This window comes from Trichomycterus rosablanca, chromosome 4 (genome assembly GCF_030014385.1).
Source record: "Trichomycterus rosablanca isolate fTriRos1 chromosome 4, fTriRos1.hap1, whole genome shotgun sequence".
Lineage (NCBI taxonomy): Eukaryota > Metazoa > Chordata > Actinopteri > Siluriformes > Trichomycteridae > Trichomycterus > Trichomycterus rosablanca.
This window is the reverse complement of record NC_085991.1, coordinates 17,534,986-17,551,610: the sequence shown is the minus strand read 5'-3', so window position 1 is coordinate 17,551,610 and position 16,625 is coordinate 17,534,986. Positions and strand designations below refer to the sequence as shown.

Below are 16,625 nucleotides of genomic sequence, written 5' to 3'. Positions count from 1 at the left end.
AAAAAAAAAAAAAAACGAAAAAAACGAATCGGCTCCCAGTCAGGAGCCGGATCCCGTCGTTCACTTTAAAGAGCCGGCTCTTAGAGCCGGATCGTTCGCGACCGACCCATCACTACAAGGGTGTGATTTCACTTATGTGAAAACAACAAGCCATTTGACTAGTTTCATGTTTCCCCTTTAATAAACAACAGTAAAGAGACCAGTGGTCACTCTAGCTCTAAAGGAATGCATGAAAGGAAAAGTGCCTTTTCATACAACAGAACTGCAAGCTAATTTTACTGAGTAGCACAATTTTGGTTTGGTGACGGATGATGAAACAGCAAGTGGTTTTGTTGTAGTAGCTGTGGCTGCGTATGTGTGTAACCCTGATATTTTGTTTGAGGATTATTTATTGGAAAACATATTTTATTCAGCTTGTTATTCAATGACTATTCAATGACAGTTTAACATGACTTGACATGTTTCAAGGCAGTGTGAAGGGGTCTCGACAATAATTAAACTTGATTTAATATCATTAACACAGCATTTTTAATATACTCAAAACCTTCCCCCTGTCTCCCTCTCCATGCCTCTCTCTCTCTCACACACACACACACACACACAAAACAGCATTTTTTGTAGTAGATAGTGGCTGCCCCTCCCCCACTCTCTCACTCAGTGGTGAAAAATTGTTACATTGCCCTAAATTCCCACGGGGGCTGAGCCAATCAGGTGTTGCGAGAACTTCCAAGTGAATATGCAAGATCTATATAAAACCCCCTGCCAGTATCAAAACTCCTCACATTCAGACAGTTCAGCTTGCAAACTTGCTCTGTGCTTTTACTACAACTTTTACCTTGCTATTACCAGATCAGCAACCAACAGCCTTTTTAAAGGCTCATTGCCCTTTATACTGCATTATATTATTTTATAATATATATAAATATTTTTATTAGGGCTGTCGAAGTTAACGCGATAATAACGCATTAACGCAATCTCAATTTAACGCGATTTTAAAAAATAGTGCCGTTAACGCAAATTCTATTTGACCCTGCGAGTCATCCGTAGTTCATGTTGAGCAGACCTGGGCATTGTACGGCCCGCGGCCCGCATGAGATTCATGGCAATTAAAAATTTGATGTGAATAAATGTACATCATACATGCAATATAACAGGACTGTTTTGACGGGAGCGCTATGTCTTTAAATATCCGCAAGTTTGGATTGACGTGTGTGCGAGTGTATCCGGCTTCACTGTAATGCGAACAGAACTGAGTGTGACTGACGGTCGAGTTTTTAACAAGACGTGAACTTCTGAAGTATTTATTTACTGAAGTCAGGTGTAAAGCTGTTTAACGATCACAATTTAGGCTCTAAATCGCTGTTATGGTACTAAACAGAGAAATACAAGAACATGAACGATGCAGAGCGTCACACCTGAAGCTTCACTAACTAAACTGCAAAAGCAACAAGGATTGTTTATAAAGTTTAACACATCCAGAACTGAAGCAGTCAGGACCAGATTTGTGATTTTAAAAAGAATATTCAACAATAACAAAGGACTGAAAAACAAATGAGGTGATTAGACTCAAAACAAAATAGTGTAAAGTTTAAAAACCTGCACATTTTGTTCACATTTGTTTTTGTTTTTTTTGCATTTGTTTGTTTAAATAGTGAAATAATGTTGATGTTTTTACTCTGCCTACTTCTAATTTTCTGATTGTAACATCTAAACATAAACAGCTTATTAGAACTGTACAATTTACTGCTTTTCATAAAGAGTGGGCAGTTGTAGCCTAGTGCTTAAGGTACTGGACTAGTAATTAGAATGTCGCTGGTTCAAGCCCCACCACTGCCAGGTTGCTGCTGTTGGGCCCTTGAGCAAGGCCCTTAACCCTCAATTGCTCAGACTGTAAACTGTAACTGTAATGTAAATTGCTGTGGATAAAGCCGTCTGCTAAATGCTGAAAATGTAATGTAAATAAAGAGATAAATGTAAATAAAGAGATGAAATTAATATTGAGCAGAATTAAGTTCACCTTATTGGTCCGGCCCTCCACAACAGTCCCAGTTTCTTATGTGGCCCCTTGGAAAATTTAATTGCCCACCCCTGTATTACTGCCTAGTATGTGAGTGAATAAAACTCCCTTACAGTTTTCTCTTGTCCCAGCAGTTTTTAACATAAGTACATTTAGCATAAAATGTGTTCACCATTTTAATGGTAACATTTCACTTAAAAATCCTTGTTTTCTTCTTTTTTTTAAAAAATGCGATTAATCGCGATTAACTATATAAAATTCTGAGATTAATCGCAATTAAAATTTTTAATCGTTTGACAGCCCTAATTTTTATATTATATTATACTATACTATATTGCATATATTCTGTTACATTCTTTTCATAGTCTTTTCAAAGGCTTATATATTATATTATATTACATGATATAATATTATATTACTATATATAATATATTAAACTTTGAAAGGTTCACAGCCTTTTTCAAGGCTAGTGTAACGTTGCTAACTAGCAACTCAGCTTTTTTAAAAGCTTATTGTTATTTGCATATTACATTATTGATAATAGTAGAAGTGTAAGCTTTATAATATTAGTACATACATACAATACATTTACAATAACAATTTATAGCTAAATAGTTATAGGTCAGCCTTTTTTTATTACATATTGTATCTGGTTCTACAATTTTGTGATTGTATTTTTTTTCCTGAACATACAACATAGAAACAACATAGTAAGTATTGCATAGGAATAGGAATTTGCAGAACAAGCTTCTATATTTGCATCTTAAGAAACACTTGCCATTAATAACATGGATCCCAAACAAAAAAGTGGTGCCTCAAAAAGAAAAGCAAAAAAGATTAAGGAAGCAAATCAGGCAGATTTCCTGAAAAGCGTTCCTTTGATCTCAAACTTCTTTGAGAAACTGCTGGATATGAGTGAGACAAGTATTGCTAATGTTAGCAGTGATCAGAGTTCTAGCAATGAAGATATCATCACCACTGGCTTAGTGTCACCTGTCAGTGACTATGTACCTTTGCAGACCCAGTCAGGTGCAGAGCAGGAATGCCAGCCCTGCCAGGCTACCACAGACCAGCAGCAGAAAGACCATGAAAGGAAAGTTGTGTATCAGACCCACAATCAGACCAGCCAGCTGCATCGGGTGAGTGTCGTTTTTCAAATGAGGAGGGCAAGGACCCCAACTCCTGATGTGAAACGGTCAACGACCCTGCTTCATGGCCCAGTACCATTACCGACCAAGCCAAGTCGATTCTTGTTAGTAGAGGAGAAGCTGCATTTCAAAACAGAAGTGCTAAGTACCCAGCCTCAGTCAGGGATAGAGGCATTGGGGGTACCAGTAGGAGCTTTACAAATGCTCTACTCAATTGCTCTCTACCCAATGGGCAAACTGTGACTAGGCAGTGGCTACTTTACTCTCCTTCAACTGGCTGTGTGTATTGTTTTGCTTGCAAACTGTTTTCCAGTAAGCACAATACTTTTGTTCATGGATTTTCTGGCTGGAAACATTCAGAGCGGATTGCTGAGCATGAGGGGAGTGTGGAGCATAGGGCTTGCATGCTAGCATTATATAATCGCTTCAGAGGCACAGCAACAATTGATTCAGATATTATCAAACAAATTGATGCAGAAAGACAATACTGGCGGGAAGTTTTGAAAAGAGTTGTTGCAGTCATCCAGTTTTTGGGGGAGAGGGGACTTGCTTTCAGGGGAGATGATGAGCTATTAGGATCAGCCCACAATGGTAATTTTTTGGGCATCATAGAACTCTTAGCCAAATTTGACCCATTCCTAGCTGAGCACCTCCAAAGGTTTGGAGGTAAGGGAAAAGGTTCTGTGTCCTACTTATCATCGACAGTGTGTGAAGAATTTCTCCATTTGATGGGACAGTGAACAAAGCAGGCAATTGTTAATGAGATCAAAGAATCAAAATACTTCTCTGTTATAGTTGACTCCACTCCAGACCTTGCTCATGTGGACCAACTTACTTTTATTTTCAGGTTTGTTAATAATGACGGACATGTAGTTCAGCGTTTTCTAGCTTTTGAGCCTATTAAAAACCATAGTGGGGACAGTTTGGCAGAGTGTGTCGTTGCTATGGTGGAGAATCTGGGCCTAGACTTATCCAACTGTAGGGGCCAGTCATATGATAATGCAAGTAACATGTCGGGAAAGTACAATGGAGTCCCAGCTCATCTTAAACAAAGAAACCCTTCGATTTGTTATGTCCCCTGTGCAGCACATTCACTGAATTTAGTTGGTGTCAATGCTGTTGACAGTAGCCCAGAAGCTGGACGTTTTTTTGACTTTGTACAGGCAATGTACACATTTTGTGCATCATCTACACAGGTGGGGAAAGGTTTTCCGTGATACTTATATCAAACTCACACTGAAATCACTGTCAGGTACTCGATGGAGCGCACGAGCTGAGTCAACTAAGGCTCTTTGGAAATATTATGCACAACTGAGAGAGGCATTAAATGATATGTCTAAAGATTTGGAGGAGAAATGTGTAACTCGAGGTGAAGCCTCTGCACTCTGTGACAAATTGGACACATTGGAGATGGCCTTCATGGCATACTTCTGGGACACAATACAATAGGTTCCAAGCCACAAGCCTGCAGCTGCAGAAGCATGATATTGACATATGTACAGCTACACAACTTCTCTTGTCTTTACGAGACTTTGTGGCAGCACAGATAGATAACTTTGAGGTGTTTGAAGGGGCAGCTTTAAATGTCACCACTGCTGTCTCCCAAGAGTACAAACATGACCTCAAGCGTACAAAGAAGCGCAAAATTATGTCTGATGATAGTGCAGAGCCAGGTGTAGCATTTAACGGAAAGGACAAGTTTCGGATCGAAACTTTCAATGTTGTCATTGACAAACTTGTGTCCTGTCTCAACCACCGTTTGAATGCATACACACACTTAACTGAGCTATTTGATGTTCTTTTCATGCCTGACAATATGTCCAACAGTGAGCTCACTTTAAAGGCTAACTCACTCGCTGCAGCATATCCTTCAGATCTGAACATGAGCTTGGCAGATGAATTGATACAATACAAATCATTCATAACAGAAAAAGAAAAATGTCCTAGTAAAATGCTCAAAACCATGATAAATTTGAATTTACAGTCAACCTTTCCAAATGTCTACATAGCACTTAGACTTTTTTTGACTGTGCCTATCACAAATTGTGAAGGGGAGCGTTTATTCTCCAAACTGGCTCGTATTAAGAATGAACTCAGGATTAGGATGCGCCAAAACCGCCTGAACTCACTGTCACTTCTGGCCATTGAATCAGATTTGGCCAGACAGCTTAATTTTGATGAATTAGTGGATGACTTTGCAAGAAAGAAGAGTAGAAAGAAACTTATATAAAATAGATTATTGTGTTAGGGTTAGTTATTGACAGGTTGTTTAATGTATTAATTTATTTATGTTTTAGGAGGGGGCGGGGTGGGGGGCCCAGACAAAGAGTTGCCCAGGGGCCCAGACTATCCTTAATCAATCCTTGGATGTGCCGTGGATTCAAACGTGATTCATCAGACCAGGCCACCTTCTTCCATTGTGTGTGATCTCTGGGGGTGTCCACATACTTTTGGCTATACCGATCTACACTGGGTGTGTCCACATCTGAAGTGAATGTTAAAGACACTGAGTGGTGCTGTGATCATCAGCTCTGCTCTCAGCTCCAGCACACACTGTGACATCATGATGATGTCACAACAATCTACAAGCTCTTGACTGAGCTCCTGTGCTGGTGCTGCTTCACTTTGAGACGGAGCTTCGAAGCAGCAGCAGCTAAAATGTTCTGGTTCAAGAAGTTGTGGTGTTGTAGCGCCCCGTCTGAGGACCCGCACAGTCTCAGACCCAAACCTGAGAAGAAGGAGAAGAAGAAGAAATGGTGGTAGAGACTCAAAAAAAGGAGAGGCAGGAGGAGATGAATGTAGAGGAGAATCAGATGATAGGAAATGAGGAGAATGCAGGGATGAGTACCCAGGTTCTGCAGGACCAAGGGCAGGAACCAGAGATACAGGTGATAAAGATGGAAGTGAAGAACCAGGTGGAGCAGAGCATAGAGGAGAAGAACATGGAGGAGAAGAACCCAGAAGAGCAAAACCTGGTTATAGAAGGGATTGAAGGTACATCTTGAAGTGTGGTTTGAGCTGTGTGGTGTTTAATCCATCATGGTGCTGAATCAGGTTTCATTTCTACAGCAGATCCACTTCAGGCTGTCATTCTGGAGAACGTCTTCAAGTCCTCTGATGATGTGATGCAGCAGCAGAACGTCCAGGACGAGCACGTTCTGATTGCTCCCACATTCATAATCCAACCTGAAGAGTGTGAGAGGCTGATGGAGACCACGGTGGAGAATCAAGGTGGATTATTTTCAGATCTAGATCGTCATCCTAGTAAGCAGATGAACGCTGGAGTGTTCCTGAAACGTGTGTGTGTGTTGTGTAGGCGTGTCCGTGCCCACTGGTGCTCCCGTGCCCCCGGTCTACATGTTGAAGCTGAAGAGAACGAGCCGCTGGACCGTGCGCCCTGTACTGGTGCTGCCATCCTCAAAATACATCTCATCAGCTCTGCTGTGTTCTGCAGCGCTGTGGTGTCCTTCAGAACGTCCTCACTCCACAGGGATCGTTCCTCCTGATCATCTAGAGAACCTGGAGAAGATGGAATGAAGAACCTCCAAACGACACGATGAGCACCAGAAACTTTTCCCTCATCAAATAAAAATAAAAAGCATTAAAAAATAAACTGCTGGTTTAAGTTTAGTTGCTTATTAAAGGTGAACTGATGAATGTTTACTGGCTCCTGGGATCATAAACAAGGTAGAAACATCTGAAGAACATGGAGGAACCAAACTGTACTGTCATCTTCAGATGTTCTTCTGCATTTTTCTCAGTGGTGCTTCCATCTCGCCACTCTATATGAAGCTCTGATCTGTGGAGGCTGCAGAAATACCAACAGGTTCAACATCTCAGGACCTTCAGAACTTTTTTTAGAGGGACCGCTGGGTCCTTCTTTATTTCCCTGATTTAGGAGGGTTCAAAGTCGTGCTTGTAACGATTTTGGGATAGACGGGACAAGAGGGGGACACACACGCAGAGATGTTTCAACAAAGAGTTTAATAATAATAAAATACACAAGACAAGTTTAAACCAGACAAGACACACTAAAACAAGACCTATGCTAAATGCTAATCTAAATGCTGAATGCTAACGCTGATTTAAACACATGAAACATGAACCTAACTAAACCTAAACCCTAAGCTAAGCTAAATGCTACACTAAACACACCTGAACAAAACTAAACAAGAACTAGACTAAGACAAACAGAAACACGACTAAACAAGGCATGAATCAAAACAGACAGTAGCAAACAGACAGTAGCAAACAGACAGTAGCAAACAGACAGTAGCAAACAGACAGGAGCTTAACAGACAGGAGCTTAACAGACAGGAGCTTAACAGACAGGAGCTTAACAGACAGGAGCTTAACAGACAGGAGCAAACCAAAAATCAAAACAGTCTCCGCCGTCTGAATCACAGCTGCACCCTTATATCATGTCATGTGCTTGTTACCTCAGATAAGGTGCAGCTGTGGCTAATTAGCAGGGGACCAATCACAAAAGGGGAGTTGGCTAAAGACTGAGAACACTCTAAACATGTGCTCCTGGAAAGAGGGGCGTGGCACATAAACAAATTCATAGACAGGCTGGATATGTGACAGTAGCCTTCAGCCCCAGGCCTGCCCCAACAAACCAACTAAAAACAAAAAGGAGGTCCTGGACCCTGAGGGGCAAATTTGAAGTCCTTATATTAATAAGTATTGGTATATTAACATAGAGCATCGCCAATAATAATAGTTTTTTTTTTATTTTAATTTACTTTAAAAAAAAAAATTTTTTCAAAGGGTTAATTACTTTTCTTTTACACTTTACTCTTTGCCTTGTTAGTCGACAAAATACATTTCCACTGCTTGATGCTTTTATTTCTTATTGTATTATATTGAATGTTTGTATTATTGTTATTGTTACTGGTCACAAGGGCCTTAACCTTCTCAGCTCCAGGGTGCTGTACAATGGCTGACCCTGCACTCTGACCCTGAGTTCCAAAGCAGTTGTGATATGCAAAAGAAGAATGTGTACTGTTCCCGGTATATGTAAATATGACATATGAAGGCGTTTCATTAGTATCTTTTCTGCTGCAGTATCTGACTCTGCATTGTACTACTGCACCCTGCAGCTCACAGTGCCACACTGTACAAAAACAAATTTCACAGCACCTGCTGTTCTCAAAAGAGGGAGCTATTTGTCTGTTTATAGTTCACCTCGAATCCACCTAGATAACAAGCTGTTAAAGTCCCAAGTTTTTGTAACACCAGTTGTCCAAATATACAGTACAATACAATAATAAATAGAGATAAAAATGATTATTAACATTTACAGCATTTAGCAGACACTTATCTAAAGGAACTTACTAGTGTGACCATATACATTATACAATGCAAGCGATTGATGGTTAAGGGCTTTGTTTAAGGGCCCAACAGTGGCAACCTGACAGCAGTGGGGTTTAAACCCCTTCAATTACTGTAAATTACTAGTCCAGCATCCTAACAACTAATGTACCACTGCCCCTATTTGCGTTGATTGCCATTTTACCTGAGTTAGTTAAGGTCTATATCCTGGGAAGGTAGAAAATAAACAGAAGATTCAATTAATCATCAGCATTTTGCTAAACCACTGTATTAACCACATTACCTTTTTAATATATATAATAAATTACCATTAAACTTAACTGTAAACATACACCTTAAAACAGTCATCTAGAGATTCAGAATCAATAATATAGATAGATGGATGGATAGTGATATGTGTAAAGTGCAGTTAATGTATATAGTGTTTCAGTAATGCGCCAATAGAAATGTTAGTAACATCTGTATGCTGTTGAAGTGTAGCAACAAACACATCATAAACTGCAGCTATACTTTATTATCTACATAAAGGTTATATACAATGGTTTGTTAGTCTATCTTCACAATATCAGATAAAGGTTGACATGAGTTGACATGGATGTAACTGGATTGGGGGTGGGGAGCCAGATGTGGTTACATACAGCAGAGACACTTTCAACTCTGGATGCCAGATCTGAATCAGACACTCAGCACAATGATGTTACTCCTCTTCTTCATTTTCATTATTGATGATGATAATGGTAAGTGATACAATAGTCATCTTATTTAAATGTTTGTATTAATTTTCCACTATTAGAAGTATAAATTCTATATTTAAAAATAAAATGTGTTTATTATAGTATTAACTAAATGTTATAAATTGTTATAATGTTTTATATCAGAAGCTGCTGAGAGCATTAGACCAGATCAAAACAGCTCATCTTCAACTGAAGGAAGCAACATCACACTGTCCTGTACATATGATGGATCACTTCAGAGTCTTCACTGGTATCAACAAAAACTTGGATCAAAACCAGAGTATTTAGTGCTGATTATTGGAGATGGTGAAGATGATGAAACAGCTCAAGCGTCTGATCCAAGAATCTCAATGAAACGCTACAAAACAAAAACAAAAAGAACAATGGATCTGGAGATCATCTCTGCTGCAGTATCTGATTCTGCACTGTACTACTGTGCCCTGCAGCCCACAGTGACAGGAAATACAGCTATACTGTACAAAAACCTGTTATCAGAGGAGTGAGCTATTAGCATGTTTACATTTTATCACTTGCTGCTTCTTGTATCAAAAGTCTGTTTATCTAATAACAGTCAGTGTTTTAGCTCAGTGGTTCTTAAATGATTTTGTCTCATTCTTCCTGCAGACACTTCTGAAGGTGTACAAAAGCACAGGATGTTGTTCATTCTCTACACATTTGATATTGGGGAAAGGTTAGGACTACAGACAGGCTGCATGGACGTCCCTGTAAAAGATGTCCTCTTAAAGGCAGCAGATGTTACTCTAAAATCTCAATGTACTTTCCTGCATTATCGCTGCCATCAGAGAAGTGTAAATGATATGGTACTAGCACAACACCATATCACGACAGATCCTGGCTTTTGGATTGTCCCATCTTTTTCTGATTTGGGGTTGTATTACGTTGCAGACTTATTCTATATTAGATTGAGTTCTTTTGTTGCCTCAAACATCTAAACACAATCACCAATAATTATGAAATAAAAACATCTGTATCTGATATCTGTACACACCCTTAACCTAATACTTGGTTGTTGCACCTCTGGCAGCATTTACAGCTTCAAGGCATCTTGGGAAAGAAGCTATGAGCTTGGCACACTTGTTTATGGACATTTCTGCTCATTCCTCTTGGCATATCCTTGCAAGCTCCGACAGGTTGGATGAGGAGTGTCGGTACACAGCCATTTTCAGCTCCTTCCACAGATGTTTGATTGGATTCAGGTCTGGACTCTGGCTGGGCCACTCAAGAACATTCACAGACTTTCTCTGAAGCCACTCCTTTGTTCTCTTAGCTGTGTGCTTTGGGTCATCATCATGTTGGAAGGTAAACGTTCGCCCCAGTCTGAGGTGCTCTAGGTGTAATTAGCTGCATTCATCTTTCCCTCTATCAGGACTAGTCGCCCCGGTCCAGCTGCTGAAAAACATCCACACATCATGATGCTGCCACCGCCATGCTTCACTGTAGGGATGGCATTAGTCCGGTGATGAGCGGTGCCTGGTTTCCTCCAGACGTGACGCTTGGTATTCAGACCAAAAAGTTCAATTTTGGTTTCATAAGACCAGAGAATCTTGTTTCTCATGGTTTGAGAGTCCTCTAGGTGCCTTTTGGCAAACTCCAAGTGGGCTGTCATGTGCCTTTTACTAAGGAGTGGCTTCTGTCTGGCCACTTTACCATAAAGGCATGATTTTTTGGAGTGCAGCCTGGATGGTTGATCTTCTGATAAGTTCTCCCATCTCCAAAAGGAAACGGAGCTCTGTCAGAGTGACCCTCGGGTTCCTGTTCACCTCCGTGGCCAAGGTCTGTCTTCTTCAATCACTCAGTTTGGCTGGGTGTCCAGGTCTAGGAAGATTTTTGGTGGTTCTAAACTGCTTCCATTTACGAATAATGATGGCCACTGTGCTCTTTGGGACCTTTCTACTGTACCCTTCTCCAGATCTATGCCCTGACACAATCCTGTTTCTGAGGTCTGGTTTTAATTAGTCAACTGTAAAGACACTTGATTTTAACAAGAAACCTGTGAAACCTACGCAAGAATCGCAAATCCTGAACAAACCATCCTACTACGACTAAAAGTCCTTTAAATTTACCCAAATATTACAGTAACCAAATAACTAAAGTTAAAATACTTTAGGTCAACATTTTTAAAATAATTAAATCAACTTTAATTTACATGTCATTGATCAATTTGTGTTGTTTTTTTTATTTTCAAATAAAAAGGCAAAGAAATCAGCATTTAATATTCTAATAATAAAGTTAGTAATATTTATTTATTTTTCTACATAAAACAAACGTTATGATGTTTTGTGTTATTGGTTATTAATACTAAAGATTGAATGAAATTTATGTTGACATGAGATTTTCCTTGTCGTGTTGACTTCATACTCTGCACTGTTTGACTTTCCTTCACAATGACAGTGCTTTACATTTAAACATGGATTCACAAAACCTCTCGATGGCTTTTAGAATAACTCTGACAGCATGATTTTATAAAGGGTTTTTTGTTTGTTTTAATTGTACGAGGACAAAGTTTAAGCTAAATGTTAGAATTTTAATAATGTGGTCTGGCATCCACGTAGAAAACTGTTTGAGTTTTGCCATTTAATCTCCATTTGCACACTGGGATTAGAACCTGAAGAGGCAGGTGATAAATTAAATGTGGGTAAACAAGGGCTCGTCCAGGATTTGAACCCGGGACCTCTCGCATCCTAAGCGAGAATCATACCCCTAGACCAACCTGGATGAATTCCAGAACATTTCTTTGACCTCTGTGGCTTAGTGTTAAAACCATGTTGACTGGTTGCACTGGAAAGGGTATTCATGACAAAACAAAATTCAGTGCAGAGCTTCATTAAAGCATTTCTAACAGTTTAAGCATGAGGTGTCATTAAAGGCTCGCTTTGTCAAATTAAAAGACTTGGAAGCATTTGACAGGAGCTGTGTGCAGTCCCACTGACTTTATGCTTCACACTGTTTACGTTATGTATCATGTTTATCCACCCAAACTGTAAAATACAAACGTTGTGACGCTGTCTTTAATCAGTTAGTTATACAAGAGATTTTGTAACATTTACATTACCATGATATTTTATCTTGTCGTGTTGACTTCATACTCCTTGCTGTTTGGATTTCGTAACATTTTCAATGCTTTGAATTTGCCCAAAGATTCTAAAATCTGACTGGAAGAATTGTTATGAAAGGTATTTACATCCACATAAGCTTACCAACTTCTACCAGTGTATCAGCATGTGTCATTTTTGTTCGATCATTAGATTTTAACGGGACACTTGATACGTTTTTTGTATAGTTCAACGAAGCATTCGACTAAACAAGGGCTCGTCCGGGATTTGAACCCAGGCCCTCCTGCACCCAAAGCGAGAATCATACCCCTAGACCAACGAGCCAGCCAGAACAATGGTTACTTTGATCTGCATGACTGACCTTCAAAACTATGTTGTCTGGTTGAGCTGGTAAGTGTGGTCTGTGCTTGCATTACAAAACTATCAAAACCTCCAGTATCAGTACATAGACTGGTTATAACCTCTTTTTAAAGAGTTAAAACATGAAAAATATTTAAAGGCATCAAATAGTAAAAACTTTAAATTAGTCAACTGTCAGGACTAGGAAGCATTTGAAAGCTTTGTGCTGTTTTCATAAAGTACCTTTGTAACCCCGTGTAATTAGACAGGCTTTATATGTTTACCAATTTAATGCCACCTTTGATTTCTAATTGCACACTGCATATGCTGTTTGGTGTTTTACACAGACTTTGTTTGATGTTTGGAGTGACTTTCACTTTTGGACTATATATATTGGGGCCTAGGTATACCTATGAACAGAGATTTAAATGTTGTCTAATGAACTTTATGTTCAGTCAGGCCAAACTGGCTACATGGCTGACACGAAGGAATAAAGTAAGAGGACACGGTAAAAGTGGAGTATGCATATTATAAATGAATGAATGATTTCATAAGGTTTGAAGACATTTGGTAGGTTGATGAAGCACTGTGTTCTGTGTATGAAGAGGAGCTTGTGGTTAATGTATAATTTCTCTCTATTTATGATCTAGGTTGGTAAGAACTGAACGAAAGGGGGGCAGGGGATGGGGTGGTGTAGGGGTTTTCACTCTTTTGTGAGGAATTTGTTGTATTTCTGATATATTGATGAATAAAATAATGTAAAAATTCTCTCCTCTTTCTCTCATTTTCCCTTTCTTCTATCTCCCTCAGATACACAATTAAATCTTTCTCCACTCGTCTCTTTCTGGCTGGGGTTTCCATGCTTCTCGAGGATGGTGAAGCTTCAGCAGCATGCTGGCCAGATGAGGAAATAAGGGTCAGTGGGCTAATCGATGGCCTCCCACCTATTGCCTCATCCATATCAGCATACCATTTCCAGGATGCTGCTGTTGCTTCACCACTCTCTGTACTCACCCCAGTAGGTGAACATTTAAGTTCCTACAAGATTCATAAACACAGTACAAGGACCTTAAGTTCTATTACAAATCTTTACTGATATTTTACTGAAGATCTTACTTTGAAGAAGCTTACTTTGTATTTTTGCTTGAAGTTCTTCAGTTATTACAGCAGCTCAATATATATTAAAACATAGTATTAAATTATGCAAGTATTAAAGTATGCAAGTATTAAAACACCAAAGTATTAAGTACACATGTAATGTTGTACACTATGTAGTTAAATGAATAGAATAAAAAGTAGTGTATCGATTTTATTGTCCTACCAGAATAACAAGAAACTAAATGAACATGGGTAGTATGTAAATCTACCAGCACCGATGTTAATCCTGAATATTTAATCTAGCACATGTTCAACCTTTGTGTGATCGGATTATATTTCTTGAGTATACAACAATAAACTTGGCTGGCTTAAAAACTCACAGGAAACGTGGATAACAAGAGGAACTTAAGTCTGTACCAACCTCTTACTCTACTGCTGGTGCCACCTGCCAAACGTTCAGGTAAAATTCCCCAAACTTGCTGTATCATGCTCCAGTTCATACAGCACAATAGAGACACTTTTTTATTACTGTAAATTGATGTGTGTAGTGATGTTGTAACATCTGCACATCCTGTATGTGGTTTCTTCGAGACGTCATGCGTTTTATACTGAACTATTATACAGTCCTCAGTAGACTGTGTTCAGAAATGGCTCAACTATGTAACTTACTCCATATCGGGAGATACATAACACTGATTCTCACTGTAACATCAGGTAATAATACAATATTTATTTATATTTGGCAAAAAACATGCTAATTTATGCTCATATTATTAGGAGTTAAAACAGTTTGTTTCACTGACAATTTCTGTAATAAATGACACATTTTCTTTTTTCTTCACAACAGGTGGTTTTGCAGATGATATTGAGCCAACAGATACCAACATTATCAGAAAAGAAACAGAGACTGTTACTCTAAAATGTTCATATCAGTCAAGCAGCAGTGTTTATCTTTACTGGTACAAACAAAATCCTAACAGCGCACCACAGTTTTTACTGTACAAAGGTGCAAAAGGCAGTACAGATCAGAGCACTCCTGATGATCCTCGATTCACATCTGAAACAACCAGTACATCTACTGAACTCACCATCAGCAATCTAAAGCTGACAGATTCTGCTCTCTATCACTGTGCTCTTAGAGACGCCCAGTGATACAAAGTTATTGAGATGCTGTACAAAAACTCACATATATGAAGTTCAGAAGATCAAAGTTATTTATTCCCACAGCTTGTTATTAGTTAACCACACACACACACACACACACACACACACACACACACACACACAGTACAATATAAATAGCACCTACTCTCTCTGATTGATTGTTAGTATCTTGTATTATTTAACAAAACATGATATTTAACACCCATATTACCCTTGTAAAAAGTGATTGTGATTTTTGTAATAATGCTCCTGTATTCTCTTCTACTCCTCTCAGCTATACAATGTAAGTTCATCTCATTATACTTCATGCAATCACAGAACACAATGTGCATGTGTTCATTTTGTGTAAGAGTGTGAGCATAACTTCTTTTTATTTATCTTACATAAAACATCCTGTTTATCTGATTTGCAGGGAAGAGTTTGGCACAGTCATTAACACCACTGAGCGCTTTTTACATTTTTAACAGCAAAAGTTTATCCATCATTAACTGGCTTGGTGTCTCACAACAGGGGACACATGAACCCAATACACTGTAGTGGCCATGAATATAGTTTCAAAGGGACACTACCAACATCAGGATCCTGCTGCTGAGCCTCACAAACAGATTCCTTGGTGCCCCCATGGAAGGGCTTTGTGATCCCAGGATGATGGGTACATGTGCATTTACTAACCATAGAAATGAGTTACATAGTCATGGATCAAAACACAGCAGAGAAAGTTTAGAAGCAATTCACAATTTGTAATTAGAACAGAATTGAACAAAAATACTTATTTCTGTTTCTACATGAAAAAATAACACAACTCAGAGGAAAGATACCACCGATAGGGGGCAGCATGACACCCTGCACTGAACTTGGGTTACATTAACATAATGGTAAAGTAATTGTACAATCATATATAATTTCAGTATTTTTCCACATATGATTTTGGAACAGATTCTTCCACTTACACTTCTGATCTTCTCTTATAAAAAATGCTAATGCTAAACAGATGTGTGTATGTATACACTACCAGTCAAAAGTTAATTAACTAATCTACATTGTGGAATTATGTTGCAAACAAAAATGTATATAATGTAATAAGATAGAATGTTTTTATCTATGTGAAAAAATACAGTGTATTCAGTTAAATATTTAGTATGGCTGTGAGTGATTAATGTAGAGCTCTGATTTCATTCCCCACACATATCAATTAAGAATAGGAGGAGTTTGTATAGAACTAGAAGTAGTACAATCACCCCGTCCTTCCTTCACTTCTCACAATACAAACATGATGTTCCTGTGTTCTCTTCTTCTCTTCTCAGCTATACACTGTAAGTACATCTCATTATATTTAATACAGTCACAGTACACAATGTGTTTTAGTTTTACTGTACAACTGAATAACAACAGCTATTTGTTCTTTATTTTACAACATTTATTACATCACATAACATATTTATCTGATTTGCAGGGAGGAGTTTGGCACAGTCAATAACATCACTGAATGATACATTAAATGCAGCAGTGGGTCACAGCATTGTTCTCTCTTGTGAATATCAGAGTGCAAATAATCTGCAGTGGTATCGTCAGTATCCTGGATGTACACCAGAGTTTATTGTTCTTATCGGTGCATTTGGATCACAGCAGAATTCTAGCATCTCTGGTTTATCAGCTACAGTTGATGGAACTAAAAACCTTGTGAATCTGAAGATCTCATCTGCTGCAGTATCAGATT

At 38.7% G+C, this 16,625-nt stretch overlaps 1 protein-coding gene and 1 non-coding gene across 3 annotated transcripts; one reads left to right on the top strand and one right to left on the bottom strand.

Moving 5' to 3' along the window:
* The first annotated feature begins 5,802 nt into the window (after window positions 1-5,802).
* LOC134311429 (uncharacterized) lies at window positions 5,803-6,762 on the top strand. 2 transcript variants are annotated; one of them, XM_062993070.1, is made up of 3 exons: window positions 5,803-6,159; window positions 6,238-6,396; window positions 6,482-6,762. In XM_062993070.1, exons 1-3 carry the CDS (start codon window positions 5,919-5,921, stop codon window positions 6,700-6,702), a joined length of 621 nt encoding a protein of 206 aa, XP_062849140.1. In that variant the 5' UTR covers window positions 5,803-5,918; the 3' UTR covers window positions 6,703-6,762. The 2 variants fall into 2 exon arrangements, with proteins under 2 accessions (XP_062849140.1, XP_062849139.1); XM_062993069.1 differs by having other exon boundaries at window positions 6,235-6,396.
* Window positions 6,763-12,559: 5,797 nt separating this feature from the next.
* trnap-ugg (transfer RNA proline (anticodon UGG)) lies at window positions 12,560-12,631 on the bottom strand. The gene has a single exon. It is a non-coding gene; the product is annotated as a tRNA-Pro (tRNA).
* Between the last annotated feature and the right edge of the window lie 3,994 nt (window positions 12,632-16,625).